This window comes from Parasteatoda tepidariorum, chromosome 3, assembly GCF_043381705.1.
Source record: "Parasteatoda tepidariorum isolate YZ-2023 chromosome 3, CAS_Ptep_4.0, whole genome shotgun sequence".
Classification (NCBI taxonomy): Eukaryota; Metazoa; Arthropoda; class Arachnida; order Araneae; family Theridiidae; genus Parasteatoda; species Parasteatoda tepidariorum.
Window position 1 is genome coordinate 97,838,360 of NC_092206.1, and position 20,665 is coordinate 97,859,024.

At 26.8% G+C, this 20,665-nt stretch overlaps 1 protein-coding gene across 1 annotated transcript; it reads right to left on the reverse strand.

Moving 5' to 3' along the window:
- On the reverse strand, window positions 1–18,835 carry LOC107452894 (early estrogen-induced gene 1 protein; the record flags this gene model as incomplete). Its single annotated transcript, XM_043044698.2, is given in 5 exon segments — window positions 1–8,049; window positions 9,668–9,776; window positions 12,362–12,437; window positions 15,928–16,099; window positions 18,678–18,835. Coding segments are annotated over 5 exon segments (628 nt in total), but the record flags the coding sequence as incomplete, so codon positions are not given.
- Window positions 18,836–20,665: the final 1,830 nt, after the last annotated feature.

Below are 20,665 nucleotides of genomic sequence, written 5' to 3' on the forward strand. Positions count from 1 at the left end.
TTAAGTATCAAAAAACATTTCTTTTTATTTCTAACAAAGTAAAAACATGAAAATTTTCAAAGTTTCCACAAGCTGAGTTGGTATCCTTATGCAAATTAATGAATTTCAATAAAATACTTTTAATGATTATTCAATACACATAACAATGACACACTACAAAAGCTTTGTTCGAATTAAAAGCATGAAAAAAAAATATGAACTACACTCTACCAGCAGTTTCTTGCCAAGACATATCAGTTTAGTTACATATTGGGAGGGGAAAAAGTCTAAATACATAACAATAATTAAAATCTTAATATACATATTTATTCATTCATGGATGAAGTTCATTTACTACAACATTGACTTCATAATTTACAAAAACATGAGAATTTGACTCCCAGTAGAAATTTTGTCAGCAATAAACCTTAACATGTAAAGGTACATATATTACAACATGTGTATAAAATTTTTTTTTTTGGAACAGATCAATGATGGTTTACAAATGACAATCTTTAAATTGCAACTATTATAAAATTAATACTTTACACCATTAATGGACTAAAATATGCACAATAAAGTAATATAAATATGGAAGTAAGAGTTGAAGCACCATCATTCATCTAAGAGTAAAAAAAAAGAAAATCTAACTATATATTTTGTAGATGGCTATTTAAAGCAGGATGGTCCAACCCATTGCGGCTTTTAAGGGGCCAGTTTTTTTAATATACTTCAAATGTATTATATTATTTTACTTTTATCGTACAGCGCTATAACAGACGTTAGAAAAAAAGTTTATAACATTTTAAGTGGTAAATTTATTTCAACAATAAAATATTTTTTAAGATATTGAGTCATAATAACTTCTGCAATGAAGATATGTCAAAAGAAATGTAACAGAATAAAGAAAGGACTGATAACGGTAAAATTTAGTATATATGTTATATGGACCATGGGATAGAAAAAAGATAAGTGCAAAAAAAAGTTAACATTTTGACTGTTAGACGGTGCTTTTAACAAGAAAGGACACATTAATGCCATTGGAACATTTTATTATGCCAATGGTCACTGATATAAAATCGTTCTGCACCATTCCACAAAAGAAAAAACTGAATAAGATGATAACTAAATTCTAAGAGACGAGGTGAGAATGCGTGCTGCGAAAGAGGACGGAAGCAATTTTTTATTGAAACCAAGCGAAACATAAAACTGCTTCAAAAGATCGAGAAATCCTTCCAGCCAATGATGAGCAAGCTGTAATGCATTTTGAACCTGCGTTTAGCGAAAGTAAATTGCACATTGAGCACAAGCTATTCATTAATAACTTTTTCTTCTTTCACCCGGTGGTCAAAATTTTGAAAACTTCTTAACTTCAGATTTCTTTTTCCTAAAGTTCAAATAATAAATAAAACCAGACTTCATTAACCTCTTTAAAATAGATTGAAATCTACATCGCTCTAAACAAGGTACTTTATAATTTGCATCAATACTTCATTTACTACATCAAATCTAACCAAATGGTTGGACATCCTGATCCTAATATTGAAAATAATCACAGAAAAAGTTGTTTTGTGAGCAACATTCAACTCTTCAAAGTAATAAAATTTTTTCAAAAGTAATTTAGAGAAAAATGAACACTGTACAAATATTATTATAAAAACTTCTATTCTGTGGATTATAATTGTTTTGACAAGCAACACCAAACATGAAATTATTACACATACCTAGCTAAAAAATTAAACTATTATTATGATGTGTTGAAATTCTCTAATGTAATTAATCTAATACATATTATGGCAGTGTTAGTAAAGATAAGGATTATGTTGTGTTATGAATATCCCACATAATTTGTTTAAACTTTAATTTTAAGAAAATTCTTTTTGGGAAAATAAAATCAATCTTTCCAAGGAATCTTTTCCAATAAGAAGGAAAAAAAAAATTTTTTTTTTGGCATAAGGTCCAACAGATTTTTGTTTGTAAATTTATACACATTAAGAATCTTCTAAAAAAGTATTGCCACATTATGAAAACATTTATTATGATATACAATTTAAACATGTAAAACATAAAATTTTGATATTTCAAATATCTGCTACAAGATACTGGAAAAAAAAAACAGACTTTAAATTTTTTTAATTTACCTATTTATTTATATTAAAATACAGCATACTCTCGATATCTCAAAGTTTAAGGAACACTAAGAAAATTTCGAGATAGTGATATTTTAAAATAAAAAGATCAGAACTTATTATATTCTAAAAAGTAGAAATTTATATTCAAAAATATTACTTTAAAAAATAAAGTCATGATGCATGAGAATAACTACTCATAAATATGTTTGCAATGATAGTTGACTATAAGCCTAAATACAACAATGATCATTTTATTTTTAAAAGTACAACAATAATAATTATGTATTCAATAGAAAAGAAATGGTTTACAATAAATCTACATTGTGTTTTTTTCGGAAAAATTAATTTCCTAAATTGAAAAAAAATTTGATAGAACATTTTGAGAAGAAACTCTTCGACATAGGCATTGAAATTAACTTTAGGAGGATATATAATGCCAAGGAGAAAAATATTTTTTTAAGGTTACAAGGTTTCTGAGATATCAAGAATATACTGTATTAGAAACTTTAGTGGCTATTTAGTAACTTTTGCACAAATAAATGCATCTAAAACATTATAACTTTTGATAATAATTAATCAATAAAACAACATATTTATTTAAAAAAATATAGAACTTCTGTGACAACGTTTAAAAAATAACTTCTTTTAAATTCAGGTGAGCGTGAAAAATTTTAAATTTACAGGGCTTTAAACACTAAAATTTCAGAAATTCCAGTAGTGTTTAGAGCAGGCATTCAATATGGGAGAAAATAAACAAACCCCACTCTCTTCGGTACCCAAAGAAAAACTCCCTAGAAATTACACAATGCTTTTTGCAAATGAACAAAAACTTTATTTGAAATAAATGATTTAATTTCAAATAACGATGTATGAAATAATGTAACAGTGCATAATTTTTGCCTTAGAAACAATGATAAATCAATGATCATACATGTTGGTCCCACATGGAAAAACTATTTTGCCTTTTTCATTAAACAACTAAACATAAGTTTAACTAATTAATATGATTTTGCAGCAATAAAACATTTGAAATAAAGTGATGTTTAATTTTGCCGCGATTCTAAGTAATTATTTCACCAGACCAGTTAGCATGATGTAAAGAGATTAAAAACTGTCATTTAAAAATTTTACTGGCAAAATAAATGAATAGGAAAATTATTTGACAAATAATTAGTAAAACTTACCAATGCATAATTTTAATTTTTTATTAAAGGTAAATATAATTAAAAAATATCATACATAAAAAAGGGAAAATAGTCTGATTTTTTTTAAATCATGATATTTCACACAGTATTTATATTACAAATTAATAATAATTTTTTAAAAAAGATGAGTTTAAATTTTTGTTAAGAAATTATTATATACCATGATATAGGCAAAAAAAATTACAAGAATAATAATGTTTGATAAATGAATACTATTCATTATAACTACACTATTCAGGTAAGAGGAAAAAAAATGTCCAAAAAAATGTTAAAAGTAAAATACAAGTTAATAAAAAAAAAATCTTAAACACGTTAATTAACTTGTATGTATAACAAATGTTAATTCATCATTTAACTAAGAAATATATAACAGTAACAAATGAAAAACTTGGGAACAAAAAATCAGGAACTAAAAGACAACTAATACTAAATTCTTTAACAACAGAGAGATTTATAAGAGATATATCAGCAAAAATGGAGAACTTTTTTGATACAAATGCTCAAGAAAATCAGGGGAAAAGATAGTTAGGATATTTAAAAGTGTATATCAATGAAACAATTATAGAATTGAAAATAAAAGTTAGTTAGGTGTGCACAATCCATAGTGAATGTGGGCTTCTCTACTTCCAACTTGTTATTGATTGGAAAAAATGACAATTGCTATAAAATTATTTAAAACTTATTTCAATAAATTGAAAGAAAAAAAAAGCCAAAATTATAGTATTTTAATTCAAAATGTAAGATGTCAAAATAATTAGGCCTCTCATTGTTAAAATTTTTCTTTTAAATAAATGTTTTTTAACAATGTATAATACAAATGTTGTTAAACAATTTACTCACAAATTAAAAATGTAAGTTAAATAATAAAATTAATTTTTTCTAACAAAAAAAAAAGAAAGGCGAAAATTTATTATAATTGAATTTTCTTAAAGGGTTCAAAGTATGTGAATATTCAAAAGTGTTTTAATTCAAAATTATTTATATGTATACTTTCAATTTTTAAGATGATTTATATTGTTGCATTATAGTATACTCTCAATTAATATCTTAAAGTTTAAGGAACTTTTAAAAAAATTTCGAGATAGCGAGTTTTCGAGATAGGAAGTTCAGAACTAAATATGTTCTAAAAAGTAAAAAATATATTCTAAAATATGACTCTAAAAAATAGAGTTATGAAACATAAGAACAACTACTAATAAATATGTATTTAATGATAGTTGACTGTAAGTCTAAATACAATATTTATAAATTTACTTTTAAAAGTAAGACAAAAATAATTATGCATTAAGTAGAAAATTATTGGTTCATAATGAATTTACATTATGATTTTTCCAAAAAAATTCATTTTCTAATTCAAAATTTTTTTTGACGTAACAAAGTTTTGAGAAAGAAACCTTCCACATATGAATTGAAATTAACATTATGTGCATCAAGAGTATACTGTATAATAAGGCAGGGGTCTTCAACCTTTTTCTACCAAAAGTATATTCTAGAATATTGGTCAGATAGCGGGCACCATAAATAAAATAATTTTTTTAAAAGATGAATTTGTATTTTTTACATTCTTTGTAAACTGAAATATTTTTTTTGTAGTCACACAGGTGCAAAACCCGTGGGAACAAAAGAAAGACTAAGAATTTTTACCCATTGTTATAGATTCTTGCTATAAGGAATAATTATGTTATTATCAATTTATACAAAAACTGAATTCACAGCGGCTTTTGAAGCCAACTTTTGAAAACGTGTTGTGCACTCCTAATATGTGTTTCAAATATATTAAAACAGTTTTAAAGAACTTTACAACAAAGGACTTTATTTATTTATTATTATCATTTTTAATGTTAGCTGCCATGAAAATAAGATAAAATATTACACAGACAAGTTTCACAAATGCAAATTTTACAGTATATCTTCTCAATTGTTTTGATGGTAAGCAACTTAATAGCAGGATAACTGAGCAATTTAATAATTGCTCAGTTATCAAGAATACTAAAAATTGACACATTAATTCAATACTCCATTACAAAACAATTTTTTTTACACAAAACTGATATTTTTATTTGAAAATTAAATTTTTTTAATGAAAAAACAAAGGTAACGTAAGAAGCATTATTAACATACATAAAAAATATAATATCTGATTATGGATATTTTTTAATTTAAAAAAAAACAAACATTTAATGTTAATTAAATTCAAACCATAATTAAAAATTTTTAGTAATGATTCTACAGATTTACATCTTTTCAGAAGATTAAACATGGTAACAGAAATACGATTTGAAATTTTAAGTTCTCAAAAAACCATCCTTGCACTGACAGTTAAACCCATCTCTATTTTTGACAGATTAAACCAAAAACAAATTATACTTATTTTTCTTCAATATTTTATTAAATATTTAGTCTTTAAATCTTTCAAACTAAGGAAAGATAATTTGATAAGAAAATTCAAAAGATAATTTGATAAGCTACAAAGTGAAAAAAAAAATTTCCTTTTTAGGTTATAATGCTATTAAATCAATTTTTAACTATGGCAAATACCAATTATGAGTTTACATTGGTGATAAATTTAGTGAAATAGCACGTGGAAAAGATGTAACAAAACAATATGTAACACAGACAGAATTTTCAGCAAAACAAAAAAGAAATTGTCAAAATTCGAGTTCGGATACCTCAATTTTAAATATGAACAATATAAATATATCAATACAAATTTTAAGAAATTTTTAAATTAAGATAAAAAAAAATTTTTAATTAAAAAACTTGCCAAGTAAGGAAAATAAAGTAAATCTAACTTAGAATTAATAATAAAAAGAAACATTTCACTACATGACTTCGTAAAAATCAGTTTATATAAGGTTAATTTCATTCATTGGATTATACAACAAGATATCAAAAAATTCTAAAATGTACTTATTTTCCAAAGCTAAATTTCACAGACAAGACATAAATTCAATAACAACTTACAAGATTACATACAATTAAAGTTTCCATTTCACAACAAAAAATATTTTCTATAGCTAAAGTAGTAAAAAATTTCAAACACTTATGATTACAGAATTATAAGCAGTTATGGCTTAAAATGAGCATAAATATGTAAGCTCTTTAATTTCAGGACAATTTAAAAATAATTTTAAAAAAAATTAATAAAGCTTTTGAAAATTAAAACATACACATAAAATAAATCAGAAAATGCTAAATTTGAAAGCTATATTTAATGAGTTACAATATCTGCACAACTATTTAGAGCAAAAGTTAGGACACAAAACCAAGAGTTTTAATAAAATAAACACACATTTTTGTTCCTTCAAATTTATGCTTAAAAATCCCTAATGTTTAGGTATCATCTTCTCTCTGCATATGTTAAGGAACAGATTATTTAATAGTAGTGCATTCCTAAAAATTTAAATTCTAGAAAGAAAATGTCATTAAAAAATTTTTGCCAATAATTTACACAGTTCAAAATATTTTAATCTAAGTAGATTATATTTTAAAGATAATTTTGGAAATTCAAAACATAAATATATAATGGTGTAAAATAAGAGTCAATCTAATTAAATGTCAGTTTTACCCAAAATAAGGGAAAGCGGCAAGTAATAGGTAATAAGTTTACAATCTAACATTTAATTTTCAGACATTGATTAATTATTCCAGCAAAACATAGTATTAAGAAAAAGACTTTACAACTACTATAGACATTGTTGAATTACTATGCATAGTTAAAATGTGCATTTAGGTCAAATGTTATGTAAATATTTAATGGGGGAGGATATTTGTGAGTTATTTATTTTTTTTTGACAAGAGAAGAGGAGGGATAAGAGAAATGTAATGTAAGAAAAAAAATCAATTTGGGAATAATGCTTTTTTCGCCTAAGAGTTTCAGAGATAAAAATTTTTAATCACAGAAAAATACAAAACAAAAAAAAACACGAGATTAAAAAAAAAATATGCAACTCAAAGTTTTGTAAAATTAATTTTGTTTTATGCAAAGTCATATTATTTATTTAGTTAAATCCTAAAATTAAAATACCACAGTAAAAAAAAAAGATTAAGCATTGGAGAGGGTTTGTAATTTACTTATTTTTGCTGACCAGGGCAGAGTTCCAAATAGTCCAGTATTCTCTTACCTAATACTTGAATGCCTCTTTTTATTTAAGCAGAGAGAAAAACAATTGCTCTCCAGTTTAGTGCCCAACTGATGAACAAACAGTTTGTGATAACGAAAAACAGTAATAGAAAGTTATCATAGTTCATACAAGTAAGATTTTACTTAAGCTCACATGAGCAAACTTCACTATGGCTCATTTAAAAAAAACTTTTACATTAAAAAACATTTGTTCAGTTTTTGGCCAACAAACACAGAAACTTTCGCAGTGAGAGCTAAAAAAATGCAAATTTCTCATGACATTAAATATTTTTTCTCTCTTTTTTTAAATCTTTGTAATAAACAATCATTTTCTAAGTCACAACACAATTAAAAAGATTTTTTTTCGTATGAATGTTTGTTTAAAAAGAAGGCATTTTATCAAATTTTGTGCCATTTTTCTTCAGCTTATTAGACAACATCTTTTAACTCGTTAAGAGGTGGATCTTGGCATCTACTGCTCCGCAACTCATTAAACGCTACCTGTGACCGATGATGACTGGATCGAAGTGACCAGCACTGCGTTCAGTCAAGTCGTGTGAGCTTAAGGCTGGTGTGCCATCATCTTTGATGATTAATACAAGACCAGTCGCTGTAAAAAAAAAGAGAGTACAAATACATTAGTAAAAATACTGGTGAGGAAGTCAATTTGAGATCAAACTATTTAGTATCATAAAAACTCTTAATTCATAAATTATAGTGCCTTTATCTAAAGAACTCCCTTAGCCAATCGCCTAGGACAGCAGTTCCTAATTTTTTTTGGCTATGGAACCCTAAAGGATTAAGTTTCCTTTGGTACAACCCTTAGGCATAATGAAAGGAAAGTTTATAAGCAGCTGTGAATATACTAACCAAAAAAAAAAAGTCTGACAGTTATTTTGAACAGATTTAATGTGTACATTGAAATTTTTAATATTATTGATTTTTCTTTGGTGTATGCAAACGTTGAAAATGAATAAAATAAGCTAAATGATGGATTTTAAAAGAGAACTGTTGTAAATGAGGAGAATAGTTATTAGAAAAACGTAATTCTTTATTCTAGAATTTAGACAGTTTATTTTGTATTGAAAAGTCTGATAAAATACACTACTGAAATTTTTACAAATACATATCCTTTTCATAATTTATTCAATATATTTTTATTAAAAAAAATTATATTTCAAATTTTGCTACTTCTTTCATTTGCATTTTACATATATAATTTTATATAAACAAGAAAAATATTAAGTAAATTATGGATTATTGATTGGATATAAATTTTATGATTTTAAATTTTATATTACAAATATTTCTAACTCTTGGAGCCCCCGTTATCCTTTCACGGAAAGCCTAGGATTCAATTTTTATCAGTCATTAAGTTTAGATTAAATTACTGGTTAAATTTTGCTATGATTGTGAAAGAAAAATATTGACTGCATGGCTATTTTTCAATAATCAACATTATTTTATAAACTAAATTGGAAAAAAAAAAAAAAATACAATTAAATTTATGATTTTAAGATGCCACTTTCAGACATTAGAGTCACATGTTTTAAAAAAAATTAAAAAAGGGAAGAAATAAGAAATATATTAGAAAGTCTTTCCACACAAATTGGCTGACCTGCAATACACATTACAATTACAAAGCTGTTGCTGGATTTAGAAGAACCCTTCTGGCTTTCAGGCTGGAATTCCCCTTCTAAAAGATCTCTAAAAAAAATATCACTTAAGATCCATTATGACTTCTATCTTTATTGAAACAAAATTAGTTTGTATTATTTTTTGTTTTTAATTTCTAATACCTCAAATGAAAAATCTATTAACTTTTTCTTCCTAGTTTCTTTTCAAATTTTACACTATTGTTAGTGTTCCATCACTCATATACTGAAGGTGAAGAAGTTTTAACTTTATGGACTACATAAGCATAATCATCATAGTTTTTTTAAACACATTTTATTTTGTAATTCTATGACCAGCTTTCTAGTGTGAGGATCTCTAGAAATTTGGAGCCTTCTTCACTCAGCTATTGTCTAATATAATTGAAATAAATATATATATTAATATTCTTTGTGCATTGCTTTGAACAAATGTCCTGCTTCTCCTACCTTTACGAAGGCTCTGCTGAAACAGTTTAGTATTTTACAGTTATTCTAACTGCATTATACTGCACAGTACCCGTCTAATGGACAACATTACCCCCAAAATGATGATTTTTAATTACATATGCTTACTTTCAGCTGACTCATCGGGTTCTAAATTTGTTGCTTCCAAAACTTCATTTATAACTTCTTTAGCGCTTACTCTCGTAGAATCCATCCGGCCCTCGTCTACTGGCTGTTTCTGGAAACAATAAATACAACTTTCAGCATTCAAATTTTAGAAATTACCTCAATAGAATAATTTTACCACTACAAGTGCTACAAGCATGATTCATACACCGAAGTGAAATCCAAATTCCAGTATTATTTGAGGAATTCTGAAGCTTAAAAGATATGGAACTTATCCCTCTTCACATTTTGAGCAAATAGATTATATCTACATTTGCACTGCTCATTTTTCCGCAACTTGGAAAACTCTAAAATGTAGTACCCAAGGTTATCACTCAATTTCTAAATAAATAAATAAAATAAAAATTCGCTGGCTTTCCCAGGTATATCAGTTAAATTTCAATGACAATAAAGTTCTTATTTTATCTATACCCTATAATTTTTCTTCGAATTTTATTTGTGATGCCAAATATTAGATTTTGTGAGTAGAAAATATATTATTGAATTATGATTATTATTGAAAATATATTATATGGGAACATGTCATTTTGACTATAATGCGAAGTTTTTACAAAAAATAATAGTAATAGATATCAGAATTATTGAACTTCAATCTCAATAACTGATTACTATTATTGATCATTCAAAGACTGGTTATTTTAAAGGCAAGATATAGGAATTTTCCCGGTTTTTGTAAAAATTGCAATTTTTCCAGACTATTCCCAAATCATTCTAGGTTTTTCCAATTCTCCCTGACCCATGGAAGCCCTGAATACTGTCAAACTTCGTTTCCCCCCCTTTATGTTAGCCTACGATAATCTGAGTATTCAACATGAGTTTTTCAAAAGTTCCAAAATAATAGTCATAATGGAGAAAAAAAAACAGGATATGTTTCATTATTATAGTTCAATATTTATTTATATTATTTAGTTGCCTTTTTATTAATATTGAAACTGTAAAAAAAAGGGCAAGTGATCTTTTCTTCAAATTTCAATTCGCTCAATTCAAATTCAATTACTGTGTTATTTTTATACTCAAGAAATGTTGATTTCTACTTCTAGCAAAACATCTTTTTAGAGCAGAAACAAGATTGACATTATTTTTCCTGCTTTGAAAAGTGTAAGTAGCTATATGAACTATAATTAACTGTTAAGAGATTTGTAATAAAACACCATTGACTGGGTGTTTCAATGAATACCTTTTTTTTATTTATCCTCTCACATGCTAATATTCACTTATCAATAAATGGTGACTCATTAAACAATATAAGTGCACCTTAAATATTGGACTTCAATGCAATTTTTAAACAATTCAAATTAAAGAGAATTTTAAAAACCCTAACATGTGAATACAGTTTTTAAAGACAGACATTTAGTTTCCAACAGTATAAATTGAAATATTTTCAAGAAATTTACATAAAAAAAAAATCCTAGTTAAATTAGAATTTGCAATATACAAGAACAACAATGCTATGTGATTCGAATTCAACAATAATTACACAAATTGTAATAATCAATCTTTGGCTGGATTTTGTCTGGATCCAGATCTCNTGCCTTTAAAGCAGATAAGCCATGTCGTTGTAAAGCTACATTAGAACAATGCTATGTAATAATTTGACCCTGTCAGTAGTAACAGTAATCATCGAGCTATGTTTTCTAATGTAAAAAACACAATTTTACATGATATTATTAAAATGAGAGAAAAAAAAATATTCTTTGTCTCTTTTAAAAATATTGCTTTGGATTTAATTTCGAAAGTTTACAATTAAGCAGTCAATGATATTTTTTTAAATGTAATAAAATAATACATACCTCATAAAATTTTAGTTTAATTACAATATGTTCTTATTTACAATTTAATATCCATTTAGCATTTTCAAACATAAAGGACAATTAAAAATTTTATGAAAATAGCATATGAAATTGGAACTAAATAATAATAAATTAAAAATTTTAACAAGAACTGAAACCTTTTATTATTTACTCTCTTATTGTGTTTATTGCCTAACTTATTCATTTCTTGTTATTTTTAATTTTATAGGTATGTATAAAGCGAAATGTTCAACTTTTATATGCAAAACAATATATAGCTACAAAATTTAAAATAACGAATAAGTTAGGCGAATTCTAGACTGATATGACTCAGAAATTTGGAGCACAAACTGAATTATCATTAAAATAACTTACAAGGTAAAAAAAACTAAAACTACCTATATCTTGCCTTATTTAAAGGCAATACAATCTCAAAGATAAGAAATTGCAAATTAAGACTGTTCCAAAATAAAATTTTTTAAAATAAAAGATTATTAAAAGGTCACTTTGCAAGTGCAAAAAGTTAAATTAAGATTTTTATGTTAATTTTTTTTACATACATATTTTTATCAAATTGATTTCTTTAAATTAGTTGAGTAAAATGAATCAAAACAAAATCGAAATTAACATTATGAGCTTAAAGTTTCATAAAAAGTTGTAAAAAACTTATTTGAAAACTATTCTTTTTTAAATTTTTACTTAAATAGAGACATTTTTTTTAACAAACTTAGTTTTACAAACTTTAGTCAAGGAAAAAAAAAGAAAAAAAGAAATGCCACAAGTCAAGTTTAATAGACATATGAATATAAATAAAAATATTAATGAATATAAGGTAATGAATGATTACCTTTGAAGGTCTTTTTCGATCTGGAGCTTTAGGAACAAGTCCCATATCACTAAAAGTAGAGCTGGAACTGGGATTTCTAAATCATAAAAAAAAAATTATTGCCTCAAGTAATGTGCTATTAAATATAAATATATTAACATTTAGAAATATTTATATTAAGTTTAATCCTACTTATGTGGTATTTTCAGAGTGAAAATACTTCATTTTGTAAATTATGGTAAATATTTAATATTATAAATTTGAAAAAAAAAAAAAAAAAACCCATCTCAGTCTACAAGTTTTAAATTTTATACTGATTATAAATATAAAAAATGACATTTGCTTTAAAAGCCACAAAATAGACATTGTTTATGTTATTGTGAAAAATATTTTGCACAAGCAGTACAATATAACACGAATGCAAATTTGTTTCGTACAAAGAAAGTATTATAATTACACCCCTTGCACCATCAATAATATGCTTTAAAATTCAACCAGTTAAAAAAATTCCAAACACCAATATATAAAATGAAAATCAGGAAGATTTTTACATAGGTAGGTCATTCATAAAATAAAGTACACCTTTGGAGTTCACCACTTTCTCTTGCTATATTTCTTACCATTTTATACCAAAATAAAATTTAGGCAATACATAATTTCAGATTTATTTTCTTCTATACAACTCTAAAACTTTAAATTACTTTTATTTTTATCTGTTCTAATGAATTATAAAAAATTATATTCTGAAAAATGCCATGTCCCAGTAACATATTTCACTCTCTAAGTTACCTTTTATTTTTAATGTAGTATGATTTTTAAATTATGAATTATAGTCTTTACAAACTACCAGTGTTCTTAAATATCATCCCCTGCGATTTTTTATATGATATATTTTAGTACTTTAACTACTTTTGTTTTCTTTAACATGTGTTGCTATTTTATTCTTAAAATTTAAACTATAATTACTCAGTTAGCAATAGTAGTGACTTATTTATTTCATATTGTGAGTGTATTTTTAAGCAGCCATTTTTTTTCCAACAAATAAAATTTGAAGAATAAATCAGACCATTCAAAAAGTTTGAGGTAAAATGTCCCCTATGTTACTACAGATTTTTACTATAAATAGGAATTTTAGTTTATTTTGTACTTAAATTGTAAATGCCTAAAAGAAAAAATTCTATTTGTCTCTATAAAAACAGTAACTTGAGAGATAATTTAAATTCCATTCTGTCCCTTATGTTACTTCTCTCCGGTGTTACCATGTTAACGCAGATATCTTAGTGATTAAACAGTTTTAAAATGTTTGACATTTTTAAAGGCTTGATTTCTATTCCTGAATAAATAGTTAACAACTGCAAATGTATTTGAGCCTTGAAAAAAAAGTGTTTTTTTTTCAGATTTTTTTCAAACTTCTTTTAATCAGAAATGATAGATATTTTCGGAATGACCCAGATACAAAAGTAACTGTCAAAAAATAACGATATAACAAAAAATAACAATATACAAGAATTTTGTTTTGAAAGAATTGTTTATTTATTTCAAAATATGTTTTAATCGTACATTTCTAACAATCAATTAGAGGTTCCGGATTGGTAATAGTACTGTGCAACACATATTTACACTCAGAAATATAATTGGACAATGTCTTGAATATAATGCTACGCTCTATTTTAAGTTTATTGATTTTAGTAAGGCTTTCAAATAAGAACTTTTACTTGAATTTTAGAACTTTATGGAGTACTACAGAAAATTATGCATTGTGTTGAAGTAGATGGAAACCAGTTGCCTTCTTTTTAGTTAAGACTGGAGTTAGGTAAAGCTTTGTTTTATCAGGACTTTTCTCATTGTAGATAGGATTATGAAGGAAACTAATGAGGAAAAGTTAGGAATTGAGTAGAATTTTACATCTGTTCTGGAGATTTGACTTCACAGACAATGAAACTTAAAAGAATTACAGAAAAGAAAACTGTTCAAGCCAAAAAAGCAGAATTAATTGGATTACAAATCAATAGAACCAAACCTAAGATCCTTTGAATTAATAGTAATAAAGATGACAACCTATAACTTAAAAATAAATCTGTAGAAAATGTTGCAGAATTTTTATATCAGAGTGTTAATGATAAGAGTCCAAAGTAGAACTGATGTTGAAATTCAAAATAGAATTGCAAAAGCTTGCAATTGCTTCAAAAATCTGAATAAACTAGGGAAGAGCTCAAATATGATGTTAAGAATGCAATTAAAATTATTAATAAGATCAGTTCTTTTGCATGGTTTAGAAACATGGGAACTGTCTGCACATGCTAAAATATTAAATGCTTTTCAAACTAAATGTTTAGGAATTATTGTGAATATTTTTTTGCCTAGCACCATTACCAATTAAATGCTATAATAAAAAACAAAAATAAAACATAACTGAAGAAATTAAAATAAGGGGATGGTGCTGCCATTAGTTAAGAATGGATAAGATAGAATTACAAGTTTCACTCTATATTCAGGCACAAGAGAGAAAATGTCACAGAGGATGCCAAAAACTGCCTAATGGAGCAGGATAATAGACAGGGTGCGTAGCCAAATTATTCAACAAAAAATAAGCACCTTTTAAGCACTCAAAAAATATTTTTAAACACTTTAAAAAAATATAATTAATTAGGCAGGGTTGGAAAGTTTTTGACAATTGGCGGTTTTATCTTGTTTTAAACGTCATGTCAAAAAAAATGGGCATTATTTTTGACAATTGTCAATAATCATGAAATTTTGAATAAAGTAAAACGAATGGCGTTTTCATAAGCTACAGCTGACACTATGCCGAAATAGAATGGGGCTGAATTAATTGCGAAAATGTTGAATAAAATAATGTGAACTGTGTCTTTTTGCATATTTCGAAGCGAAAATGAACATAGTAAAGGAAACATCTCATTTAGAAAAAGGGAAAATTAAGCATTTTTTAAAAACACCCAATGAAAAAAGCATCTTTAAGGACTTTAAAAAACGAAAATTGAAAATGAGCACATTTAAGCACTCTTTAAAAACGCTACGCACCCTGATAGAGAGAGAGAGGAATCTGACTGGAGGGATTAGTTGACTGGAAGCAAAAATGGCTGCAGCTAACAGGGGAGTGCAAAGAATAAGACTAAGAGCTTTTTTTGTCATTAGGCAAAAAAGAGATGATGAATAATCAATCAAATCATCAAAAAATGATTAAAACATCTTTTTCAAATTTTTAGAAAAAAATTGAGAGATCTATAAAGAAGATACAAAAATAATGAGGATACAAAATTCAGATGGTACAAAAATCAGGGATCATTCCTAATACAAAATGCAATATTACATTAGGCAATGTTACTGAAATAATAATAAAGAATATTGCTTTTAAGATATAAAAAAGCATTTCAAAATGACTTTGCAAAAAAGCTAACAACTGACTCATTATTCACCATCCCATCATCATCATTACAAGTTCGAAAGTTTAACTTTTTACAAACATATTCATTAGATTTTGAAAACTTTAGCGAGTGATAATGAAATTACGAAATTTGACCAAATTGTATGGATAAAAAAGAAAAGCGAAATTCTTCATAGATACGGACCTGTGATGACCAGATTCGGCACTACTTTGACGAGAATGGGATGCTAGACTGCCATAACCAGACGCTTTGGAATGTTGGCTCGCATAGCTTGAATTCCTTGAATGACCCCTTTCAAAATCTGGCAGAGTATCATCTTCTTTTGTTGATTCCTCAGTTGTCCCTTTCACTAATTCTACACAATGAGAGTTTATTTGGTTAAAACAGTCATTCAAACAGGTTACTTATCAATACATATTCAACATAACAAATGATATCAATAAATAATAGTTTTACAATGAAGGTTAAAATATGTCAAATAATTTGTTACGCAATTTAAAATAAGGCCAACATCTTCTAGCATTAGTAAATCTGTATATGATTTTAAAGGGGGAAAAAAAGAAGATTGATGAAAAATAAAATTATATAGGGAGAAGATGAGCTAAGATATTTATAATTTAAAACAAACCTAATTGTCTATCCAATTTTATATAAATGCAGAAAGTATCCATGATACGTAATTGGAAATTTAATTGTCTTTCCAATTTTGTATATATGGTATGTCCAATTTTATATAAATGGCAATAACAATTACAGTTTCATCAGAGAACAATTGCCTTTAAAGCAGATAAGCCATGTCGTTGTAAAGCTACATTCCATTTCTTGTATAATGCCAGGCAAAAAGACTACATAGCATTATAATACAGGTGGCAAAACCTGGACAAACAATTTTTAGCATAACTTCATTAAAAAATATTAATTAAATTAGTTTTTGGTTTCAAAGTGGCTGTCTTTTGCAACAAATGCAGAGGGGCAGCTTGTTGAAATTTTCAGCAATGGGCCACAATCTTCCACCTTTAATCTATCTTATTCTCACTGAAACGAATGCTTTGGAGACTACAAACTTATGCAGAGAGAGTAAACTACTGATTCAACACTGTCACTTCCCTTGCTTAAACAACTCTAAAATAACAAATCTTTTGCTTGACACTGTGAAAGAGCCAAAAATAAAAATACGCTAACTAAGAGATATATTATAAAATATTTTATAATCAAAAAGATAGACAAAAAGAAATGAACACATAATTAAAATTAATTTATTTAACTTCTATTCTCTGACACAATAACTTCGAGTTTTTTTTGTCACACTCTCTTCAGATAAACTAGGACTTCAAATTACTTTTAATACGTTTTATTTCAACTTGTGCTCAATATTATTTTAGCTTGTGTTAAATTAATATCCATGTATTAACACAGTTTTCTTTTAAAAGGAAAATAAATGTACTTATTATCGATATATATTTGAATACCTTTGCCAATGGAAGAAGTATTGTAAAAATTGAACCTTAAAATGGATACTTTGTCTGCTTTTCACTTACAAAATTGAATTTAAAGTAAAAAATAAAAAGCTCCAGTTTACATAAATTAGTATTTCTCATAAAAACCTTATATATTTCAGAGATACTTCGCAAATATAACTCTAATAAACAGCACAAAATAACAATATTTCCTTATTTAAAAATTTTTTATATTAGTAACACAAATACACAGTTAGGAAAATAAAAATGTCATAAAAGTTTAAATCTTTCACACATTGAAACAATTTTGAATTTTACACCTATACATTGACTTTTCTTTGCTTCTACCAGAATAATTTCACCTTTTGAAATTAAGTAGTAACCACCGATGTTATTATTTTATTGATAATTAAGTAGTAATGCGTAAGTAAGTAGTATGCGTAAGTTAAGTAGTAATGTAGTAAGTAGTAAGGATAAATGCATGCTTTCTTTTCCCTAGGTGAAACAAAATTTCCAAAAAATTTTTGCATTTAAAAGAAAGCATAAAATTATGTTTTAGACAAGAAATTAACATTTTTTATGAGTTTAAACAATGGCACAAAATTAAGGCATCATTATAAAAAAAAAAAATAGACACTTGAATATACAGCAGACAAAAAAAAAAAAAAAATTTATAATGATACACTGACACAAAAGATAGCAGAACAAATTTTGCGATTTATGTAAACTAATATAACATTCTCTACATTTTAGAAGTTGAAAATTGTTGTTAATTCTTTATTAATTTTGATTGGCAACTTGGCAGGTCAAAAACATATATAAGTATTGGAATAAACTATAATTAACAAGTTTAAAAATAAATTACTAATATTTTCAAACAACACACCATAAATACATAAACGCTCAGAGTAACTATGAAAGCAATATACGGAGGAGGGGATAATAGCAAGGATTTATAAAGTAGAAAGCAAAACAGCCGAAAAGCAATGTAATAATGCTTCAGTTGCATAATGAATCAAAATTTATAACTTAAGTACTTCTAAAAACTCAAGAGAAAGTTAACACAAAACAACCTGAAATAAAAAAACAAACACCAAAAGCCAAATAAAATAAAATACTAAAATGCAAAACCAAATAATAAAATAAAATTGCACAGATGACAATGAACCAACACATTCATTCAAAAGCTTAGTGGAAGAAAATGGTATGTGGCATTTGGAATATATTAATATAAAAGAATGTCACGTTATAAAAAAAAATAATGCAATTCAATTTAATTTTCAAAGCTGTTATTTTTTTGAGGCAGTATTTAATCACAATATCTTCCACTAAGCACTTTGAATACATGAAAATTAAAATTTTATATGTTTCAGCAATGTGACACATAAGATACAAAAGAAAAGGGGGTTTCATGCCAGGGATAGCAGCAGTGAAAGCAGCAGCAGCAACCAATAAAAGGGAAGTTCAAGAACAGACCTGAGCAGAGTAAATTTGGCCTTTGTTTTCTTGGTAGACTACCAAAACCACTGCTACCACTCGCTAAGCTATCCCCACTGTAATCTTCACCTTTTTTATCAGCAGGGAGCTGGATTTGTGGCTTGTCACCGAGGGGTATATGCGATCTGATCGGTGGTCTGAAAACAAAATATGAGAATAAAGCTTGATAGTTAAAAAATTAACTCCATATATTAAAAACACTATGAAATGTTAAGTCATATATAAATTGCAATGAAAGTAGATGGTATTTTCAGATAACAAAACAGACCAACAAATAAAAAAAATAAAAAAACAGCGCACAAACATCAAATGTGTTTTTTCAGCTTTGGAGAAATAATTTTCATAGGTTTTGAAGCAATTTTTTTTCAGTTTTGAAGCAGATTTATACTTATGTGCATGTTATCATGAATGACTGAAATCAAGCAAATGTAGACTTTCACCGGTGAATGTTAACAATCACATAGTTGCTTTGGAGAATGTGCAAAATATCTGATATTAATTTATTCATCAATATTATAATATTTATTCAATATTTTAATATCTGCCGAAGCAAATGTATACCAGGTAGTGGCACTTAACTAGACCTAGTGTATATTTTGGACATTTAAGAAAGCGAGTATGTGACTGTCAACATTCACCGGTGGAAGCCAACAGCCATCCATTTTGAAAAAATATGGGTTGCAAATACAGTAGGGAACCGATTATCCGGAACGATCGGGACCATCGCTATTCCGGAATAACTGATTTTTCCGGTTTCCTGAATCGCTACAAAAAGCCGTTTTTTTTTATTGTTAAACCCAACTAAAAAAAATATATTAGGAAATAATCTTAAAAAGAAGAAAAAACGATGAAGTAATACAGTNATTCATATTGGAACTTATATATTTTTTTTAGTTGGGTTTGACACTAAAAAACGGCTTTTTGTAGCGATTCAGAAAACTGGAAAAACCAGTTATCCGGAATAGCGATAATCCCGATCGTTCCGGATAATCGGTTCTCTACTGTATTATAATATTTATTCGATATTTTAATATCTGCCGAAGCAAATGTATACCAGAAAGTACCGGGCAAATGTATACCAGGTAGTGGCACTTAACTAGACCTAGTGTATATTTTAGATATTTAAGAAAGCGACTATGTGATTGTCAACATTCACCGGTAGAAGCCAACAACCATCCATTTCGGTCATTCACAGTACATTTGAAAAAACATGGGTTGCAAATACTAGTGAAATGAGAAAGGAACCAAAAGACAATGAATGGGAGACGATTCCTAAACGGTTTTGGAAGCTTTCACTCATGATGGATTATGCATTTTACAACAAATTTCTGCACATAAGGACTTATAAATCTATGCTATACGATACCAGTTGGTTTTGTGTTTGGTGATCTTAGCTGAATACAGGCTATGCAATTTTTAAAGCAAAATAAATAAACAAAATATAAAAAAAAGTAGACTTTTACTAATAAATGAATATAATTGGTTTTGAAGTGTTTGCCTTTTGCAGTGCTGCAGAGGCTTATTGAAATTTTCTGCGATGGGTCGCAAGTTAACTATCATTAATCCATCGCATTCCCAGTGAAGTGATTGCTTTAGAGTGCGCAAATTTTGTGCAGGTTAGAAATCTCATTTTGAAATCTGACACCCAAAACGATTCATCAGGCGGGTACATCATGTGTGCTGTGCATCCATTAAAGAAATTTAAGCTTGTGGGAAAAATCGTAGTATGAGCTATAGTAGAATTTTATTCAATAAATTAAATTCATAAGAGGTAAAAAAATATATATAACCATATTTATTAAGAGAGTTATTTCTTGTCTATTCTATGTTTAAAAAATGCTAATTCCACAATTTTGTGTATGATTAGGTCAGCCACATTTTTGCAATGAAAGTTTGAAAAAGTTTCATCTCGGAGACATTTATTTCATAAATCTTAAATTTAATATCAATATTTTCCTTTTTCTCTT